The 21,823-nt window shown below is 37.2% G+C and overlaps 1 protein-coding gene across 1 annotated transcript in view; it reads left to right on the top strand.

Moving 5' to 3' along the window:
* The window catches only part of LOC137435114 (1-phosphatidylinositol 4,5-bisphosphate phosphodiesterase beta-1-like), a 244,230-nt gene that overhangs the window by 55,919 nt on the left and 166,488 nt on the right, over positions 1–21,823 (top strand). Inside the window, exon 9 of the mRNA XM_078785120.1 lies at positions 2,878–3,024. Coding sequence (XP_078641246.1) covers positions 2,878–3,024 — 147 coding nt within the window. The remainder of the gene's footprint in view (positions 1–2,877; positions 3,025–21,823) is intronic.

Here is a 21,823-nt window from a genome sequence, read left to right as displayed (position 1 = left end):
CTAGATGATCATATGATCCAAGCCTGGTTTGCTTTTTTTCCCTGCCGTCATCAACGGAGTTATACGTCAGGTGTTCTGGAGCATTGTCATCGAGCCACATTGGTTGCTATTTTCAGTTGCATTGAATTCCTCCATAGCACAGTGTACTTCCTTTCATAGGAACTGAACATGCTGCAATTGGGATTGCCTGGTCTGGTCACTCAATAATGATCTGGGAACTGATGTGAATGCAAAGCTAGTGCTTTCACTTTCGTTTTTACTCCTTTTGGGCCACATCAACTTCACACTGGTTTATTATTAGTCTAGTAGGAAGACTAGGTCCCTCTGCACCCCCCGGAGATATACTTCTAATCAGTGTTTCTAGATTGGAAAAAATGTGTAGAAAATGACTAGCTATGGCCCCAAGCTGAAAAAATGTCCCACATACCATTTTTATGCAAATTACTGCTGCAAATTTTATGCAAAATTATGCAAATTTTATGCAAATTTTTGATGAGGAGTAGAGTTGAGGGGTCTTTGAGGGCTTCATCGAGGTGCTCTCGGTTGCAAGACTGGGTCATTCTGAGAAGCACAGCAGGGTCAGAGATCATGATGTTCTCCTCCTCAGTGAATCTCTCCATCAACAGCCTCTCCATTGCCTCACACACTGTTTTGAGGCAAAAGAGGGACTTTGCGTAGGCCTTTCCACTGAGAACACCTTTGAGAGATCCACTTGTTACTAGTTGTGCCTCAAAGAGAATCTCTGCATATCCAGAACCACGCATCTTGTGTCCAGTGAGCATCCCGATGTAGTTCATGGATGTGTGGAAGGGTCCAATCGTTACTACATGACTAGCAAATTCATTTGGCCAGCGCCAGATGATGGGAAGGGCTTTCATGCAGACACCCAGATCAAATGTATTCAGGACCCATCTCTGACCCACCTCAGCAGTTGCTGCCTCGGAACGCTTCAGTAGCTCACGAACAACTGCGTTGTCTGTGATCGGTCTGTGCCTGGTGCCTGCATGGCATGGCAATGGCCTGCAGCCTGTGCCTGGGCTAGGGGGTTTCACCTCTGCAACTGGTTCTCCCCCACCCAGCAAATCAACAGTCGACTACTGCACGCCTATCCACCAACCGATCACAGACAACGCAGTTGTTCGTGAGCTACTGAAGCGTTCCGAGGCAGCAACTGCTGAGGTGGGTCAGAGATGGGTCCTGAATACATTTGATCTGGGTGTCTGCATGAAAGCCCTTCCCATCATCTGGCGCTGGCCAAATGAATTTGCTAGTCATGTAGTAACGATTGGACCCTTCCACACATCCATGAACTACATCGGGATGCTCACTGGACACAAGATGCGTGGTTCTGGATATGCAGAGATTCTCTTTGAGGCACAACTAGTAACAAGTGGATCTCTCAAAGGTGTTCTCAGTGGAAAGGCCTACGCAAAGTCCCTCTTTTGCCTCAAAACAGTGTGTGAGGCAATGGAGAGGCTGTTGATGGAGAGATTCACTGAGGAGGAGAACATCATGATCTCTGACCCTGCTGTGCTTCTCAGAATGACCCAGTCTTGCAACCGAGAGCACCTCGATGAAGCCCTCAAAGACCCCTCAACTCTACTCCTCATCAAAAATTTGCATAAAATTTGCATAATTTTGCATAAAATTTGCAGCAGTAATTTGCATAAAAATGGTATGTGGGACATTTTTTCAGCTTGGGGCCATAGCTAGTCATTTTCTACACATTTTTTCCAATCTAGAAACACTGATTAGAAGTATATCTCCGGGGGGTGCAGAGGGACCTAGTCTTCCTACTAGACTATATGGTCTTTGAAAAGATGCAATCATAGTGTGAACCTTTTTGACTTTTTTTCAACTGCTTTTAGTCCTATTATTGTATCCTTATGACTTTGGTGAAGTACTTAATGTCCACTTCATGTGTTTCAGCTCTCCATTGTGTACTCCTTTTATTCTGCTCTCATTGTCAGTCACATCACGTCACTGTCCTTTTAGGACGATATGGTATATTTGTTCTTCGTCATTATTGGATTTATCGAGTGAAAATAGTACATTAACCTTCATGCACATCTACACCTGTCCTTCCTTATGTCTTGTGTGTATTGCATTTTGGGATTCAATTTAATATTCACAAGGTGTTACACTACTACTGGGTGTCCCATTGCTAACCATTCCTGAAGGTCAAATGACAAGCATGTGGTTCTTTGTATTCACACAGCACACCAATAGTCTGTATTTTGAACCTATCGGGGAGTAGTACGTAGCATAAAGACTTCGCATTATTGCGATGAATGGTTGATGCTTAATCTCTCTGCAAATTTTTATCTTTCTCTTTGTCTCTCACATATTCAGCACCTCACTGCTTTGTTGCATTGTCTTTACCTATGCCATTGATGCAATACCCTCTGTAAATTAGAACAACAACAACAACAACAACAACATGCATTTTAAGGCCATTTTCCCTGCTGGAGCGGGGGTTAGCCTTGCGGTCCCCATGTAAATTATTATTAGAACATGTAAATTAGAACATGAGTTTGGAATTTGACGAGAGTACCATGCACCCACAATACCGTACACACAATTAAATAGTAATTTTTTAATTAGTAAATAGTAATTAGTAAATTAAATAGTCTCGTAAACTTTTTAAACTACTTTTAACTTTTTTTTTTTAATGTATAACATTAATGGGGTTATCATCATCCGCATGCAAGTTTCAACTATTTGCAGTGATTATTTGATGTACCATGTAATTTGGGAGATGGATATACGAGTATGAATGATTGTTGTCCTTCGATTCTTAATATGACGTCCACACCTGTGTTGCTCATGTGAGGACCCATGCAGCTTATAGTGCTAATTAACTTTCTGTTCGTGCAGGGCAGCTATCGGTCGATGGATTTTTGCGCTACTTGAGTGAAGACATCAACAACGTCATTCCACCAGAAAAAATCGACCGGAGTGAAGACATGAACCAACCGCTATGTCACTATTTCATAAACTCCTCTCACAACACTTACTTGACAGGTGGGTTTGGTTGCTTGTTCTCTCACATAACTCAAGAAACTGTCAGTGCTACCAAGCAACTTGGTCTATCGGAGCACATCGATTTGTAGGAGATGTCAATTATAGAGTCTGACAATTGAGCAGGTGAGAAAGGCGGTATTGTTTTGACTTAAAGGGGTGTACAGGTAGTCCCCAATTTCTGAAGACAATGTGTCAAGGAGGTCAACATGTACAAATACAGTACAGTACAGTAAGGTGGGAGCATGAATGAATTCCTGTGTTCTGCTGTTCACCACGTCGCCCACGCATTGGTTTTTTCCCCACATTTGAGCATCCAATTTCTTGCGCGCTCAGCACGTTATGTTCGACAACCCTATTAAACCTTTTCTTAATATAAAAAAGTTATTACATGTACTTTTTAAATCAAAAAATTAATAAATTAGAGTAAATCAAATGTGTGTAGTGTGAAGGAGGACGAGGGATAACCAGCTGGTCAGAGGGGTTTATGGTGAAGCAGGGAGAGCACAGTTGTCTCTTGTGCCGGTAAGAGGAACCCCGTGGAGAGAATGATGTGCGAAATTGTGGAAGATTGGTGGAGCAAAGCCCCTGTGAATGAGCTGTGAATTATGGTATGAATGAGTAATTAACTCTCGAGGTCCGATTCCCTGCATCTAGCATATGTTGAAAAAAAGCTGTGTTCATGTGAATGGATCGAACATTCGAAAGTCCGAAATATGGTTGTAAAGTATAATGTTCGTACGAACAGATGTTTGGAAGCCGGGTGTTTATAAACCGGGGATTGCTGGTAAAGGTACACGTTCATTCTGTTTTATTCCTTCACAAGTAGTGTATACATTTCTGCCTGTACAAATTGTCTTGTGGATACAATGTTTCACTACAGAGCCATGCAGGAAACCTGGTATACTGGATCATCAACAGAAATCATGAAGGCCTTATAGCACCAAGCAAGCCTCAATTACCTTTTCCTTTCTTTAAATATGCTGGCCTGCATGCTTTTGGACTTCGTAGGAAAGTCTTCTCACTCGTCCTACTCTCCCTTTTCTCCTAATTAAACTTTGTCTATGCAATCAACATATGGGGGGCGCACATTAAATAGGTAACAATTTTTTTGATTTGAACTCGTGTTCAGGCCACAGGGGGTGTGGACTTAAGGTCACGGAGTCAAAACCGGAAAAAATTTTTAACTCTAAATTTGATATTTGGTCATTCCTGGTGGAACGTTTTGCCATATTTCAACCTTGCTTTAGGTGGGAAATGTGGGGATTTGTGATGGTGCGCGCAAAGCAACTTCATTCTCATTTGAAATGTGAAAACAAAATCAGTTCCCAGATTATTGACGAGTGACCAGAACTGGCCATCCCAGTTGCAGCATGTTCAGTTCCTATGAAGGAAGTACATTGTGCTGTGGAGTTATTCAATGCAACTGAAATAGCGACCAATGTGGCTTGATGATAATGTGGAAAAAAAGCAACCCAGGCATGGATGATATCATCTAGTGCAGCCAAAACCTCAAAGTGTATAAAATTGCATCTTTAACAGTATAATCATCCTCATACCTTTTGTCTACCCAAATGTTGGTACCTTTTAGTCTTCGTCTTCTATCTTGAGTGCTTGTAATATTTCCAGAAAGCATAATTAATTTATTTTATATGAAGACTTTGCCTCAGGTGAATGCCAACATTATATTTTAATTTTAATTTATAATTATCATCAAGTTGGGGAATGAATTTCAGAAATAAATATTGTAATACGGTAACGATAGTTATCAGTCTGACTGCAGTCCGACTGCATAATTCTCAGTCTGACTCTTCGTCATTGTCGCATTCTTTGTCGAGCAGTTTGTGCAATGCGCTTTTGTCAGCAGTTAAAGGACTTGAGACAGTGTACACTAATGATAATTTCCATTACCAAGTGAAAAATTGATTGTTTGGCCCGCTTTTATGCAGTGCTCAATCTTACCACCATTAGTTCTCGTGGAGGAAATCAAATTGTTCGACACACACAGAAAATGAACCAGTTGGAGAGGTGCCATTAATTATGGTTCACACGGATGACAATATTATCGAAGGCTTGCAATGCTGATCACTCATGAGTCAAAAGTTATAAAACGAGAAAAACTAGAGATTACATTGTCGGAAACAATGATGAAAATGATGAGGGAAAATGGTATAAAAGATAGCCTCGATATTGTATACAAAAATACGACTGGAATATGTTTATATCGTATAAAAATCAATTGTACCAGGGAACAGTCAGATGTTGACAGTTTAATTGTGATATGATGTCATCCAACCAATCAGAAAGTGCAACACTAATCTATTAACTGTATTTATGTATATATGGTTCTCCTGTTTTTCGTTTTTAGGCGTCGCGTCGCCTCTAGATAACTCCAAGAGGACGGCGTGTCTACTAAACCCCGGATACCGTTTGCAACTATTAACTCTGGCAGGATCCTCCCACCCAAAGTCCGTTTACCATACCGGTGATCTAAGTGAGCCAAATGGGGACCGTCCCGGAAATTATATGACAGACTCGAGTCAGTCGGTCGAGCGAAACCAACATCATGTAACCGCACCTGAGATTAAATTTGGATAACAAATCTGAGCTGGTCAAGTGCCTCAGCAGTCTTATGTCGCCATCAAAATGGACAGAATAAGTCGAACCATGGTTTCTTAAAGAAATGGTCTTTATTGCCCGTAACAAAAAAGTGCAAGTTTTTACAATGGCAGGCGAAGGTGCAGTGGCAGGTATTTACATGCAGGTGAGTAGATGAGAAAAGGGGACGGGCAGGCCATCTCCACCCCAGACAACATTCCTCCACCCCAGACAACATTCCCCACCCTCCCCACTCTCCCCCACCCCCTTGCCCCCTTGACCCCAAACCAAAACGGACTCAACTCAAAAACAGGAAGTGACTCACCACAAACCGGAAGTGACCAATTAATTATTATAAATTTCCAATTTTCACGATTTTCTCAATTTTCAGATTTCACAATTTTCAAAAAATAAAAAAATTGATTTTCAAAATTTCTGATTTGTCAACAACAACAACAACAACGTGCATTTTAAGGCCATTCTCCCTACTAGAGCGGGGGTTAGCCTTGCGGTCCCCATGACAATCTTCTCCATTTTGCCCTATTTTCTGCATCTCTCCTTGTTAAACCCCTTGCCCGCATTTCTTCTTCCACCATCTTTAGCCAAGTCTTTCTCGGTCTTCCTCGTCCTCTACTTGCTTCTACATTCATTTCCATCACTCATCTCAACCAGTCACTTTCATCCTTCCTCAACACATGACCAAACCATCTCAACCTGTTCCTCTTCACAGCATCAATCACAGGCTGTATTCCCATCATCTTTCGCAATTCATCATTTGTCTTCCTCTCTCTCTCAACGATACTCCGCACATCCGCCGAACCATTCGCATTTCCACCCTTTCCAGCCTTCGTTGCTGCTCTACATTCATGACCCATGTCTCGCTCCCATAAATCATAACACTTCTCACACATGCAGCATACACCTTTCCCTTCAGCTTCAACGACATCAGCACGCCACTCAGTTCCCGAAACTTCTTCCATGCACATGTAAGCAGGTCGGAATTCACTTCCAATGTGAATGATGGTCTAATTTCTTCAAGCACTGATTTGTTTGTTCTTCTTATCGTCCATGGAACTTTTAACATTCATCTACAATACCACATTTCAAAACTGTCAATCTTCTTCCTTTCTTTATTTTCACTGTCTTTGGCTCACATCCATACATTGCAATTTGCAACTGGAAATACCAGAGCATGCACCAGCTTCCTCTTGATTTAAATTGATAAATGTGGGAAAATTACATGCCCAGACCAGGAATCAAACCCAGGTCCTCTTGATTTGTTTTGTCACATCTTTGTCTTTGCATGTCTTTGTCAATCCTGACAATGCTGTTCCCCCCATTGTTACCCATCTATTATTGGGGAAAATGTCAGAGGCATAGAAAAGGCCCGCCTTTATATGGTATATGTCATGTGGCAAACTATATACATTACCGGTCAAAAGTTTTAGAACACCTCAATTTTTCCAGTTTTATTGAAATTTACACAGTTTCATGTCCAGTAGTGAATAACCTGAAATGGTACAAAGGTAAGCAGTAAACTGCTCGAGATGAAAAAAAAGTTGAGGTTAGCAAAAACGGGAAAATAATGTAAATTGCAGTTATATTGTAAAAAAAAAAAAAAGGCCTTCTTCGGGGAACAAGCAATGGGTTAACAACTTACAGCTGTTCTGCAGCAATGTAAGTAAATTAAGCCTTCAAAATTGATGCAAACAATTCCTACAGGTGTCCCAACCTCTGCTGATTACTTGATTACAAACCCCCTGTCTGTATAAAAGCAGTATTGGAACAGACTGTTATTACACCCTCTGAAGCATTATTTGGACACTATTGCACTGCAGGAAGTAGTATGTTGGAAACTGGAGGAAACTCTGACAGGCAGATGTCTGGCAGACCCAAAGCCACAACAGAATCAGAAGACAAGTTTCTGAGAGTCAACAGCTTGCATGATAGGCAGCTCACAGGACAACAGCTTCAAGCACAGCTTAACACTGGTCGAAGTAAGCAAGTCTCAGTTTCAACTGTGAAGAGAAGACTTCGAGCTGCAGGTTTGACAGGTCGAGTGGCAGTAAGAAAGCCATTGCTAAGATGGCAAAATAAGAAAAAGAGGCTTGCCTGGGCCATGAAGCACCGCCAGTGGACTACTGAAGACTGGAAGAAGGTCTTATGGACCGATGAATCAAAATTTGAAATCTTTGGTTCATCACGCAGGGTTTTTGTACGCCATCGAGTAGGCGAAAGGATGGTTCCTCAGTGTGTGACACCAACTGTCAAACATGGAGGAGGAAGCGTGATGGGCTGGGGCTCTTTTGCTGGATCCAGAGTCGGCGACTTGCACAGAGTGACTGGCACCCTGAACCAAAAGGGCTATGACAGCATTTTGCAGCACCATGCAATATCCTCTGGTATATGCCTAGTTAGTCAGGGGTTCATCCTACAGCAAGATAATGACCCTAAACACACCTCTGGACTATGTCAAAACTACCTTCGAGGAAAAGAACAAGATGGTAGGCTTCAAATCATGGAATGGCCAGCACAGTCTCCAGATTTAAACCCCATTGAGCTGGTTTGGGATGAACTGGACAGAAGGGTGAAAGCAAAGCAACCTACAAGTGCAACACATTTGTGGGAACTTCTGCAACAGTGTTGGGAAGAATTTCCCAAACAATATTTGATTTCCATTGTAGAAAGAATGCCACGAGTGTGTTCGGCGGTTATATCTGCAAAAGGTGGCTACTTGGCTGAGTCAAAAATTTAAATTAAATTTTGTTAAACAAAATGATTCTATGATTTCTTTTTTATCTCCAATTGTTTATTTGTTCTATGATTAATTTCAGAGTACATTGAGACATTAAACTGCGTAAATTTCAATAAAAACTGGGAAAATTGAGGTGTTCTAAAACTTTTGACCGGTAGTGTAAAAGAAGGGACATTCAAAAAAAACATCTCGCGCGCATGCTGGACTACCTCTTGTGTTCTTAGGAGGAACCAAGTAATGCTCCAGAAAAGTTGACAATTGGCACAATCAAATTGGCGCCCCTTTATATGAACTTTTCGAGAGCATTACTTGTTTCCTCCTCAGAACACAAGGGTAGTGCAGCATGCACATGAGATTTTTTTCAATGGCCCTTCTTTTCTATAGTTTGCCACATGCCACATACCATATAAAGGAGCCTTTTCTATGCCCCTGCATTTTCCCCAAGAATTACTAAGGGAGTCGAATTTTTTTGCTATGGAAACTTTTTGGGGGTCGCCCCTATGAACCAAGCAAAAATAGGACCGTGGGTCCTGAAGCTCACCTGGATCGGGAGCAACAGTCACTCAACCCTCCTCCCCCCCTCCTCCCAAATAGACCCCCTCAGACCCTGATATTTTTTATGCCTTGAACAAACTTTGGTACATCAAGTGCAATGAAGGTTGTGATCAAGTTTCATTGAAATTGTGTGTGTAGTTTCGGAGAAGAGAGCAAATACCTATTTGGGGGGGGGGGGGGGGGCAAGGGGGAGGAGGTCAGTCCCCCTCCCTCCCCCATAGACCTGCTTATTTAGCGCAGATTTTGATGCGGTCAATACATCTTCGTTAGGCATCAGATATGAAGCTTGTGGCCAAGTTTCATGAACAACTTATGTATAGTTTCGGAGAAGAGAGCAAATACCTATTTGGGGGGAGGGGGAGGGGTCAAACCCCCCATATACCGCCGTAGACCCCCATAATGAGCGCAGATTTTGAATTTGTTTTGAAAGCCATTAATTAGACCTATTTCCCGATGTATATTCCAAGTTTCAGCTAGTTTCAATGTATAGCCTTTGAGGTATGAGTGCCATCCACATTTTGGACGGACGGACTGCCAACATTAATTTGAGGGTTTTCTTAGTAAAACTCAAGAATATGGAAATGGATGTTGCTGAAATTTGGAACACATTACCTCAATGTACAAAACATTTACTTCTGAACTTTGCAGCCGATTTCGTCAAGTAGAAGCCAAGAAACGAATTTTCAGTCCCCATGTCAAAGCTGCATACAGAGAAACCGTCCCATATAAGGGGAGGGGCGCTTTGTGCCTCCCTTAATTAATTTCTCATCCATATTCTCCACTCACTTCAATCTTATAACCCTGAAAGATGAAACTTTCCACTATTTCCACATGGTCGTCTACCAATCTGAACACATCGATTTTCTCAGTTGACCAGATTTTTCACTTTCCTTCTTCACTGTCTGCAGCAGTTTCATCTCAAGTCCTCTTTACTTTCCACCCACAGAGTGGTATCGTTTGCATACCTTAGATTATTGATGTGTCTTCCTCAAATCCTGACTCCAGCCTGTATGTCATCCAAGTTTGATTTCCATCTCATATACTCATCATACGGTTTAAACGAGTAAGGGTAAGGATGGATGCACCCCCTATACCCACCTTAGATGCACCTTCGAGGATGCACCCCTTATCTGATCCCTTTTCCAATTCCAAACCATTCTGTCTCTCTATACTCTGTTCTTCCTGTAGCTTCTTGTTTAGTGTTCAGGCCTCTTATCAGACATATCAGATGCTCCGACATCCCCATTTTTCAGCATAATCCACATTGATCACATTGATAAATTAATGATCAACACAATCAAAGGTTTTGCTATTTCTACGATGAGAGATGTCTGTGTATCTGCCTGTGTGTGTGTGTGTCGCCATTTTTGTCAGAGATGGCAAAAGTCTCAGAGGTTTATCATTGAGTGTCAGGGAGTTTTCAGGCAAAAAAAAATTTGGCGGGGGGGAAATTGTTGGAAATTTTTGAATAGAAAAGTTGGAATATTATTGATTTTTTTTTTTAATCACCCTCTATAGTGCCTACACCTTTGTAGCTATTTGAAATATTCTTTCTAATCTTCCATTGATTACAATGTAGTCAATCTGATTAGGTGAAGTCAATTTATGTTTTAATCAGTTGAGGTCCATGTGTAGTTGTGTACAGTCTGCATTTGGGTTGTTTGAACCACATGTTTGCAATTAGCTCATTCTCCACATAGAAATCCAGAAATTGGCGTCAGGAAGGGCATCCGACCATAAAAAAAGCATTGCCTCAAACAGGGAACTATGATTGTCATGGGGCCCGCAAGGCTAACCCCCGCTTTAGCGGGGAAAAATGGCCTTAAAACGATCATTCATTCATTCATTCATTCATATTCCACATAGAAATCCAGCATTCGTACGGACATGGACACCAAGTCCGTGCTTTCCTACAATCCCTGGTGCTCCTGCTCCTCCCATTTTTGCATTCAAATTTTCCATGATAATGGAAACATCTCCTTTAGGTACCTGTTCTATCATTTCCTACAATTTTCCATAAAACACCTTCACATTTTCTTCATTAGCTGCAGAAGATGAAGCATATATCTCTATGATGGTGGTGTTCACTGGTTGGCCTTTCAACCTCACTGCCATTAACCTGTCATTGATTGGATTGTAACCGAGTACTATACCTGCCATCTTCTTATTGAAAATCACTGCTACTCCATTTATTTTACATGTTTCCTGACTAGTAGAAACACTAATTTGTAATCATCAGATTGAAAGTGCCCCAAACCAGTTCATCTAAGTTCACTTATCCACAAAATTTCTGTTATTGGCCTCTCCATCTCTCTCTTTATAACATATAACTTTCCCTGATTCATTGGCCTTACATTCAATGTCCCAAATTGGTGAATGTTTGAGAAGCTTAGAACTCGACTTTCAGTCCTGGTGACCTCAGTGAATGGATTTCCTTGCGGGCTTGATCCAGTCCCGTCATAACGGACAGTCCTGCTCATCAAAAGAATTTGCTCTTCCCCAGTAACCATTTGCGTACTTTCATGTGCCTGGCGGGCTCACCATCCGGCTCCATAATTTAATCTCTTCGATTTCCGATCATGATTGTTTTATCAGCATGTACGGAAATGGTTTACCATTGCCTTTTTCTGGGAAGTGTCTACTAAACAGGGAATCTAACCATTGTTCTCCAGAAGAGAATCATCTGCCTCCCATCATGGCCATGTAGGCATTACTGGCAAATATGTATCAGCTGCCTGCATGGCCATCCACCACCTGCTCCCATGGCTTCATGCAAGCCTGATCGGGAATCTAAAATGGGGTAGTACACCTTTCCAAAAGGTGGCTCCGGATTAACAAATGCAAAGGCCACATCCTTGAAGAAGGATTGCCGCTTAACCCCATTAAACCCTTACCTTTTGGTTTCAAAACCTGAACCGAAAGGCAGCGGCAGACTTGGATTCAGTGTCCTTCTCCATATGAGCTGCCTACCGAGGCTAATGATCCCAATCTGCCCAAAGCAACTTATTATGCACACATAATAATTATGTATTTCGCTTCAAATCATGTCTGATAAGCATACATTCATGGATGGATTCCATAACGAGTCAAAATTTCATCATTACAGCTTCGCATCAGCCATTTTAATGTTGCATTGTTGTAAATAGAAGGATGGATGTAATGAATGAACTGTGCCTTAAAAGTTTCATCACGACCATTGAACTGACGGCTGAAAAACTCTAAGCAAAAACATTGTATTCAAACCTTGTTTGTTTTCAGTCGTCACTTTATTTACTTTGTAAATTCCACATTTTTCATTTAATCTAGAGAAGCAGCTTTTGTGAACACCTAGATCGATTGAATGGCTAAAAGTAAGCTTCTGGAGAGTGTGTCAGAGAATGATTTCTTGCTTTCATTTTTCTGCTTCTGGTTACCATGAGTAAAAAGATTTACCGGTACTCATTATATCAGCCTGAAATCCCTGGTGTATGAGGACAACCCAGAACCATGTTCTCTCAATTGCAGCACACTCAGGATATGAATCAAAGGAAAGTACTGTACATGGAAATGATATTTTTGGCCATTTACTTTCCTGGGATTGTAAGTTATGATCACATTAATATCCATTTTACATTTCAAGAAAAGTAATAAAATGTAAGTATAGCCTTACACAAGTTTTACTGTAAGAGTTACTTACTTTATGGCCATCTGATGCAGCCATGCATTTTTGGATATGTAGTTTGCAAGCGATGCACTTAATTTATTTGGCTGCAAGTGATTTATTGTTGGTTTTAACAGTTGTACGTTAAAAAATGTACAACTGTTAAAATTGTGCAAAAGTCGACAATGTACAAAAAATGTACAATCGTGCAAAAGTGCAATTGACTCATCCATCACAAAGCTATATGGTTTTAGAGAATGCAGGAATGATGCCAAATTATAAATTGGACTATTTCCAAAGGCTGGCTCTTGCACAGCCAAAGGCTTACAAGTGTGTTTCAGCTTTGGTGGATTTAGAATTTCCAGACTCTCCATATGATAAATTAGAGAATTGTCCGGCTTGTGATAGAATAGGGCTTAATAATGAGGGTTCATATAAACAATGTATTTTCTGTGATTAAATTTTAATTAATGATAATAAAAAAAATAAAAAAATATATAACTCTTTTAAATTAGAACCAAAAATGAATTACTTTACAAGATTAATAAGAGAGATGAATGTTAAGTATTGTGATGATAATACACCATTTCTTTCAAGGGAAGAGACTATTTGTATTGAGGAAATGTATAAGGGTTTAATGATATTTATTATTCAAAATAATTTTAATGGAAATGTTAATACAAGATACTATATAAATAAAATAATGAATTATTTTGAAATTAAACCCGAACTCAGGATAAAATATAGTTTCTAAAATAGCTCAAAAAAAGTTAGATGACTTGTTTTCCAAATATATAAATGAATGATTTTTTACCCGTTTGGGAAAATAAGATAAAATTTAATAACCATAAAAACATTCCAAATTCATTGAGATGTCTAATAGTTGGTTCAAGCGGATGTGGAAAAACCTGTTTACTTTTAAAGATGCTCCTTGGTCCTAATTTTTTAGATTATGATAATTTAATAATTTTTACAAAGTCTAGTTTTCAACCCGAGTATCAACTACTCTCACAGGGTTTTAATGCAGGTCTTAAAAAGGAAGACATTATCGGTTTATTTAAACTTCAAAACAAACTAAATGATTATAATATTGAAGATATAATACAATTATTTTGTGATACACAGAAATCAAAATCGAAACCAAAACCCATAACTTGTATTCTCAGTGATAATACGGATGATATACCTTCACCTCAAGATTTAGATAAATCAAAAAAGAACCTCGTCATCTTTGATGATTGTGTTAATGAGAGAAACCAAACAGTAATGGATAGCTACTATACAAGAGGGAGACATTCTTCTTGTAATTGTATATATCTTAGTCAATCATATTTTCAACTCCCTCGACGCTCAATAAGAAACAATGCCAATACTTTTATTTTATTTAAGTTAAATTCAATAGATGTAAATAATTTTTGGAGAGATAATTGCTCTACGTTATGTAGTAAAAAAGAATTTGAAAATTATATGAAACACACGATTGAAAAATATAAATATATTGTTGTGAAACAAGATGAGATATTAAAGGATGTATTTTTATTTTAAACATAATTACATATATAAATGATAACTATTATTATTAATCTTGTGGGTAAATCTGCTTCAGGAAAGAACTTTCATAAATCTAAACTCTTGAATAGTAAAAATGAAAAGATTGTAAGTTTTTTTTAAAAACACCCTATGATTCGTTTTGTGAGTACTACAACCAGAGCAAAGCGACCAGGAGAAGTAGAAGGGAAAGATGATTACTACATTTCAATGGAGGAACATATGCGATTGAGGAACGAAGGTCAAATATTTGAGGAGGTCTCTCTTGGTTCTACAAAATATTCACATTGTAAGAGTGAGTTAAATAAAGTAAAATCTAATGGTCTTGGGATTTTAGAAACTAATCCTGAAGGAATGAGACAAATTATTAAACAATTGTGTGGTGATGGAGTTAAGATTTTATCATTCGGTTTTGATATCGATGAGGAGACTCAACGCAAACGTATGAAAAGCAGAGATACAAGTATTAGTGAAGAAGAAATAACAACTCGTATTAATACCAATAAAGAATTTGATGAAATATTTAAAGAAAAGGATTTATTTCAACACATTTACTATAATGACAAAGAAAAGGAAAATTTTCCCATTGACCTTTACAATTCATTAAATGATATTTTTCAATAAATAAATACAGAAAATGAATACCGAAGAAAGAGTAAGAAAGGTTAAAGAACATCAAGAGTTGGTTTCAAAAGTTGTAAAGCAACAGGAAGAGATAAAGAAGAAACGGAGACAGAAACTAACTGGTGAAGAAGCCTTTGAAAGAAAACAAGAGAAATTTTTTAAACCGCTTTTAAAAACTCAACACCCTACAGTTCCCACGGTAGAATTTACTCCGAAAAAACTTCAAATGCTCAAAGATTTTAGTCAGATAACAAAACAAGAACTTGGAAAATTAGAATATAATGATGAAGAATTATTTCAGAAACTTGAGGAGGTAAATCAACCCCCTAATTATGTAGTGGAAGCTCTTCAAAACAATGAATATTTGGCAGATTCAAAAACCAGAGCAGGTCTCATTCCAACAGAAGAACCAGCAGTGTTCCATCTTGTGAAAGAAAAGGTATTGATATTTAATGATGAATTGATGTTCTTGAGTTCTACTCAACCAAATGTTAAATTAACTCCAAGATTAATGTTTCTTCTAACAAACCCCGGATTCAGCGGTTCAAAATATTTTGAGGAACCACTTGATATGGAAAGAGAGGAAGATAGGGTATATATTGAGTTGCTAAATGCACTTGATTATGGAGTTTCTGTTGCTGGTAAAAGTAAGAAGAATGAGAAGGAGAAACATATTATTGATGCTTTAAGTAAGCTTGGTTCGGGTGTTAGTTTTCTTCCAAATGACCCATCACAATTAGTTAATAGGCTATTATTGTTGTTAGGTAGTAAGAAGGCTGGAAACAACAATTGTTTTAATGAATCCTCAGCCATTTTAGATCAGTTGATGAATATGAAAATAATTAATAAATGTCAATACAAAGATATTTTATTAGATATTAAATAAGATGAGAAGCACAATTCTTAGTTTTAATTTCACAACGAGCGATTACACAGCTTCATTCCCTTACCCACTACAACTTGACCCCCTTACCTCATATGAGGCATCTTTATTGTCGATGGAAACTTATAATACCTTGTTTAATATCACAGAGAAAAACAACAAGTTTAGTTATAATCCAGGAAGTGGATATAAAACTATAACCGTTTCACCTGGAGCTTACGAGATTTCTCAAATATCTTCAGAAGTCTCTCGCCTTATGAAAGAAAAAGGTGATGAACCAAAAAATATTGTAATAGATATTCAAAAACACACTTCAAAATCAACTATTAAACTTAAAAATAATTATAAAGTTGATTTCACGATTGAAAATTCGTTTAGAGAGCTATTGGGTTTCTCTTCAAAAAAGATTGAAAATAACGGGACGTTTTACAGTGATAATGTTATCCAAATATCCTCCGGTATAAATTCAGTATTAATTCATTGTGATTTGATTGATGGTGCTTATAACGATGGAATAAGAACAAATACAATATTTTCATTCAGTGCATACTCAACCCTGATTGGTTATAAATTTAATATGGAACCAAAAAATCTTGTCTATTTACCTGTGTCAGAAAAAACCATATACAGAGTAAATTTTAGGATAACCGACCAAGATAATCGTATGATATCCTTTAATGATGAAATTATATCCATCAGAATTCACCTACGTGAAGTTTTTCAATAAATAAATAATGGTTATTGTGAGAAAACACGAGTTGGGAAAATATAAAATAATTACAGGGGAGGGCATGTACCTTTCACCATACTATACAAGGTATGTGGGTAGAGGATACTATAAACCTAAGAGACAACGAGGTGTAGGTCATCAATTTCGAAATAAAGGAGATGGGATAATTGATACTCTAATGGGTATTGGTTCAACCATCCTTAAACATAAAGACCTAATTGGTTCAACTGCTTCTGCCGTGGGTTCAGTTGCGGGTGCTATAAAGAGTATAAAAGATGCTCAAAAGGAGTCTCATAAATTACAAGCAATCAAAGAAATAAAAAAAGGTAAAACTCAACTATCTTCACAAGAACGACAAAAAATCATTAAAATACTTGGGTCAGGGTTTCAACAATTTTAATGCTCTATAAATACAAGTATGGAAGCGATTGATAGTATCTATGATTTGGATGATACGATTATCATTTCAAACTCCACTAAAAAGGAAGACTATTTTAAGGTAAATGCTATAACAGGAACAGACTGGAATTCAAACGGAACAAAAAGTTTTGAAATAAATAATCAACAAACTTACTTGAATATAGCTGATAGTTTCTTGCTGTGTAAATTTAAATTCACTAAGGCTGCGAATAATACTAATGCTACACTCGTAAATGATTTCTTCTGGAAAATGTTTGACAGTGTCCGCCTGTATATTGGAACACAAGAGGTTGAAGCGGTTGATTATATCTCTGCTACATCTGAAATGATGAAATTTACACTATATTCGTTTAGTGATAGAATGGGTAAGGGAGCTGTTGAAGGTTTTATTCCTGATATGTCAACGGGTACAAACGCAGACCCTGGTTATAGTCAAAGGAAGTCAATGTATAATGATGACGCAAAAGCTGAGAATAGATTTACCGTAGCAGTACCTCTGAAAGGTATATTTGGATTTTGTGATTATGATAAAGTTTTGTATGGGCTTAAAATTAGATTTCAACTACAAAGGAATGATAATGTAAATAGATTGCTTTTTGGGGTTGAAAATGCTTTTGGAGAAAATAATAAATTTGTTATTAATGATTTGTGTTGGTATATCAGTGAATATACTCCTAATCTTAAAACGGAAGAGATGTTAAATAGAAGACTTAACTCAAAGAAACCGCTAAATGTATCATACCTTAAAATAAGATGTCAACACGTTAAACTGGAACACACTACCTACACTTGGAATTTGGGTGTTCTTCAAGGAAAGCCATGATACCTCTGGCTCATTTTTAAAAAACCAGATGGAGAGGACGGTACTAATAAGAATAATGCGCTGAGTGATAATGGTAAGGTGAAACAACTTCGGGTTTCTCTTGATGGCACATTTTATCCGCGAGATAGATTGGAAATTGATTGGGAAAAAAATGATTATGCGGAAGCCTAAAAGTCTTACCAAAAGGTGTGTGAAAGCAACGGTAATAATGATCCTATTTTGGATATGGTTGCGTTTCAAAAACTTTATACAATCTACGCAATTGACCTGAGTTCTCAAAAGGAAACTATAAAGTCTAATCGAGTGGATACTTCTCTATACATTGAAAGAGGGGAGAGTGAAGAGGTTAATGCATATTGTTTGCTTTTGGAGGAAACAGAATTACAGATTAATACAGATAATGGTGTTATGATTAATATCACATAGGTTTTTTCTCATAAATAAATGGTTGGGGTATATGTTAATCAAATCAATCTTAATAAATTAACATCTTGTATTCAAAATCAAAAGCCTTGTATTATTAATGTTAATACAATTCAAAGAAAAGGAGCTGTAAGAATTGATGTTTTACTCACACACACACAAGTAAAAACACTAAATGATGTTGGATCTCTTAAAATTAAAATGACGAAACCTATGTTAAAGAAATATTCAATAGACGAGTCAAGAGGAGGATTTCTCCCGTTTCTAATTCCTTTATTTGCTGGTTTAAGTGCGGCGGGAGCATTGACTGGTAAACTCGCAGCGGTAAATTGTTAATTTCAGCAGCGGTAAAAACTGCTAACGAAAGGAAGGCACAACTAAAAGCTCAAAAAGAATTGGAAAGACATAACAAGGAGTTGGAGAAACAAATTAGTGGAAGTGGTGTAATTGTAGATTTTGCTCAAAAACTTGAAAGTCTACCTGATAAAGCTAGATTGTTGGTTAGAGATATGCTTTCCTCTATCGCTCAAGCGGGTGTTAAACTAACTAAACGGGGTAATGGATTGTATCTTTCTCATAAATAAATGGATAAATGGTTTAAACAATTTGGAAAGAATACAACGTCAAATATAGAACTTACTAAGTATTGTAAAACACTAAAAATTGATAATGTGGTTATTTGTATGAGAGATGAATTAATACATATAAATAAGAATACAAAGAATATTATTATGAATTTAGACACACAGAATGGTTCTCATTGGGTTTGTATTCATAATAGTCAGGATAAATATTATTTTGATAGTTATGGTATGCCACCACCTGTTGAAGTAATACAATTCTTACAGAATGGTGTTTATCAAACATTTCAAGTTCAAGAAATTAATTCTAAATGTTGTGGTCAATTATGTTTATATGTATTATTTCAACTCAACAATAATGAAAATTTTTATGATATCATTTTTAATCTAATATAAATGACTTATGTTGGAAAAGATGGTTCTATCTTTGGAAAATCCTCTCAGGATATTGATTTATCAAATTATTATACAAAGGCACAGGCTGAACGACAAAAATATAGTGTAAGTAAAAATATTAATATGAAGAATACTTATAAATTAATCAATTATCCAAACCCTACAGATGCAAATGACTTAATTAGATTTAGTGATTTATCACAATATATATTTTTAAAGAAAACAGCACGTTTTGTTAAACAAGTAAAATTTACAACCACAACACCTGGTTATACTGCCCATACACCTTTCCTCATTGAATTTAACTACCTGCTTACAATTGAATTTTATAAAGAAGGACATATAGTTAATATGCGAATTAATAAATGGGGGTACGATATGCCTGATTTAGGGTATAATTGGTCTTTTTCAATAAACATAGAAGACCTACATGATTTGAATCAGTCTCGTAAAGAAGAATATTATCCACTTGGTGAGGATATGGATTTATGTGGAAGTACAATTAATAAACAACAAATACATGGTTTTAAGAAAAGAAAAATATATGATAGTATAGCGATGGTTAGCATGACAAAGATGGAAGGTCATGAGATAAGGATAGAAAGCCGAGGAATACAAACCGATTTGGTAGTGGGAAGATGGGGTGGTATTAGCTGTCATAATATTAATCTCACATATATTTCTGATACATAAATGGCAGGAAGAAGACTACAAGAGAATTATAATTTTTGTATTCAAGGATACCTACAAGAAAAGGGTGCTCGGTATTACATACCTTATGATTTGGAGCATATACATGGGAATTTTGTCATAAAAAACTGGCCTTATACTGATATTGTTAAACCCACAAATAGAGACTTGTTTAAAGTATTAAATAAAAATGAACTTCTCAAAATTATGAAATATAAAACTCTTTTAGAAATCGTCAACAAATCTTATTGGTATCCTATTATGAGAAAAATAATTATAGATACAAGAATATCTCAAAATCCAGATGAGTATATGTATAATATTCTTTGGGGTTTAAACTCAAGGGTAGCAAGGGATGAGGAAGGAGTTGAAGAAGAGAAGGAGAAGAGAGGGAACAAAGAGAGAGGGAGGAGAGGGAGATGGAAATCAGAGCGATTCAAAAAAGAGTGGATGTATTACAGCAAGAAGATCAATCTCAACTCACCGAAGAGGAAAATAAAGAAAGAATGAATGCTGTGAAAATATTGATATCAAAAATTGCTAAGATAAATGAGGAAGGAGTTAAAGAAGAGAAGGAGGAAAGAGAGAAAAAGGAGAAGGAGGAAAGGGAGAAAAAGGAGGAGGAGAGGGAGAAAAAGGCGAAGGAGGAGAGGGAGGAAAGGGAGCAAAGAGAGAGGGAGGAAAAATATAAAAAGATGGAAATCAGTGAGATTCGTAAAAGATTGAGTGTATTAGAGCAAATAAATCAATCTCAACGCACCGAAGAGGAAATTAAAGAATTAACAACTCTTATGAAGATAATGGTTTCAAAAATAACAACGTCAATGTCTTCAATTTCAGGGAGGAGATTTAAACGAGAAAGTGGTGAAGAAGAAGAAGAAGAAGAAGGAAAAGATTATGTGATTGATGATGTTGGTGTCATTGACTTTAGTTAGTTTTTATTTGTAAATAAATGGAGGAGAGAGTGAAGGCATTCCTTAGGATTCTTTATGTTTTAAAAATAAAGATTGAAATGTATATGTTGAAAACCAAAAAGGTTTTGATACTCTGTCGGAATTTTTCTGATAAATAAATATGAGTTATTGTCTCAAATGTAAAAAGAAAACTAAATCTAAAAATATCTCTTATGTTAAAGCTAAAAATAATAGAGTTTATCAAAAAGGAATATGTCAAGTATGTGGCTCTAAAAAGTGCCAATTCATCTCTCCTAAAAGAGGAGGAGACATCCAAAAGTTTCTGTCAGGAAGTAAATTTACAACAACTGGAATTCCAGGGGAATTACACCTTCCAGGGTATTCTTTCTGTGGTCCAGGAACAAACTTGGATAAAAGATTAGATGAGGCTGACAATCCTAAACCTTGGTCTAAACCTACAAATAGGGTTGACGAAGTGTGTATGAAGCATGATATTGCTTATGGGAAAACCACTACGTTGACTGAAAAACATAAAGCCGACAGCGAAATGTTGTATAATTTGTCTTTGATACAAAATCCAACGTTGAGAGAGAAAGTTGATAGGTTTATTGTGAGAAATTTGATAAATGCTAAATTGAAACTTGGTCTTGGTTATTCCTCAAAAAACTATTAGGCTCTAATGATGTCATCAAGACTGAGGAGCTTTTGGCTGAAGAATTACACAAACCTATAATCACAAAGTTTAAAAGAAGGAAGGTTTATTCTAAATACACCGACCACATATGGTCCGCTGATTTAATTGAATTGAATAATGACAGGGGATACAGGTATGCTTTAACCGTTATTGATTTGAGGAGTAGATTTGCCTGGGTTGTCCCTTTAAAAAATAAAAGGGGTGATACTTTAATGTTAGCCTTTAAGCTAATATTTGATCGGGATAAAAGGAAACCAAAGAAGTTATGGACTGATGAGGGAACAGAGTTCTATAACAAAATATTCATGAAATTTCTTAAGGGGAAGGGTATTAAATTATACAGCACCTTTAATGAAGGAAAGGCAGTTGTTATTGAGCGTTTTAATCGTACTTTAAAAGAGAAATTATATAAAAAATTCACACAACTCGGTTCTCAAAAATGGGTGTATTTAATTCAGGATATTGTAGATAATTACAATAATACAGTTCATTCATCAACAAAATCAAAACCATCAGAAACATTTACAA

The sequence above is a fragment of the Myxine glutinosa genome, chromosome 9, assembly GCF_964187855.1.
Source record: "Myxine glutinosa chromosome 9, kmMyxGlut1.1, whole genome shotgun sequence".
Classification (NCBI taxonomy): Eukaryota; Metazoa; Chordata; class Myxini; order Myxiniformes; family Myxinidae; genus Myxine; species Myxine glutinosa.
The sequence above is the reverse complement of the archived record's forward strand: the minus strand, read 5'-3'. Positions and strand labels throughout refer to the sequence as shown.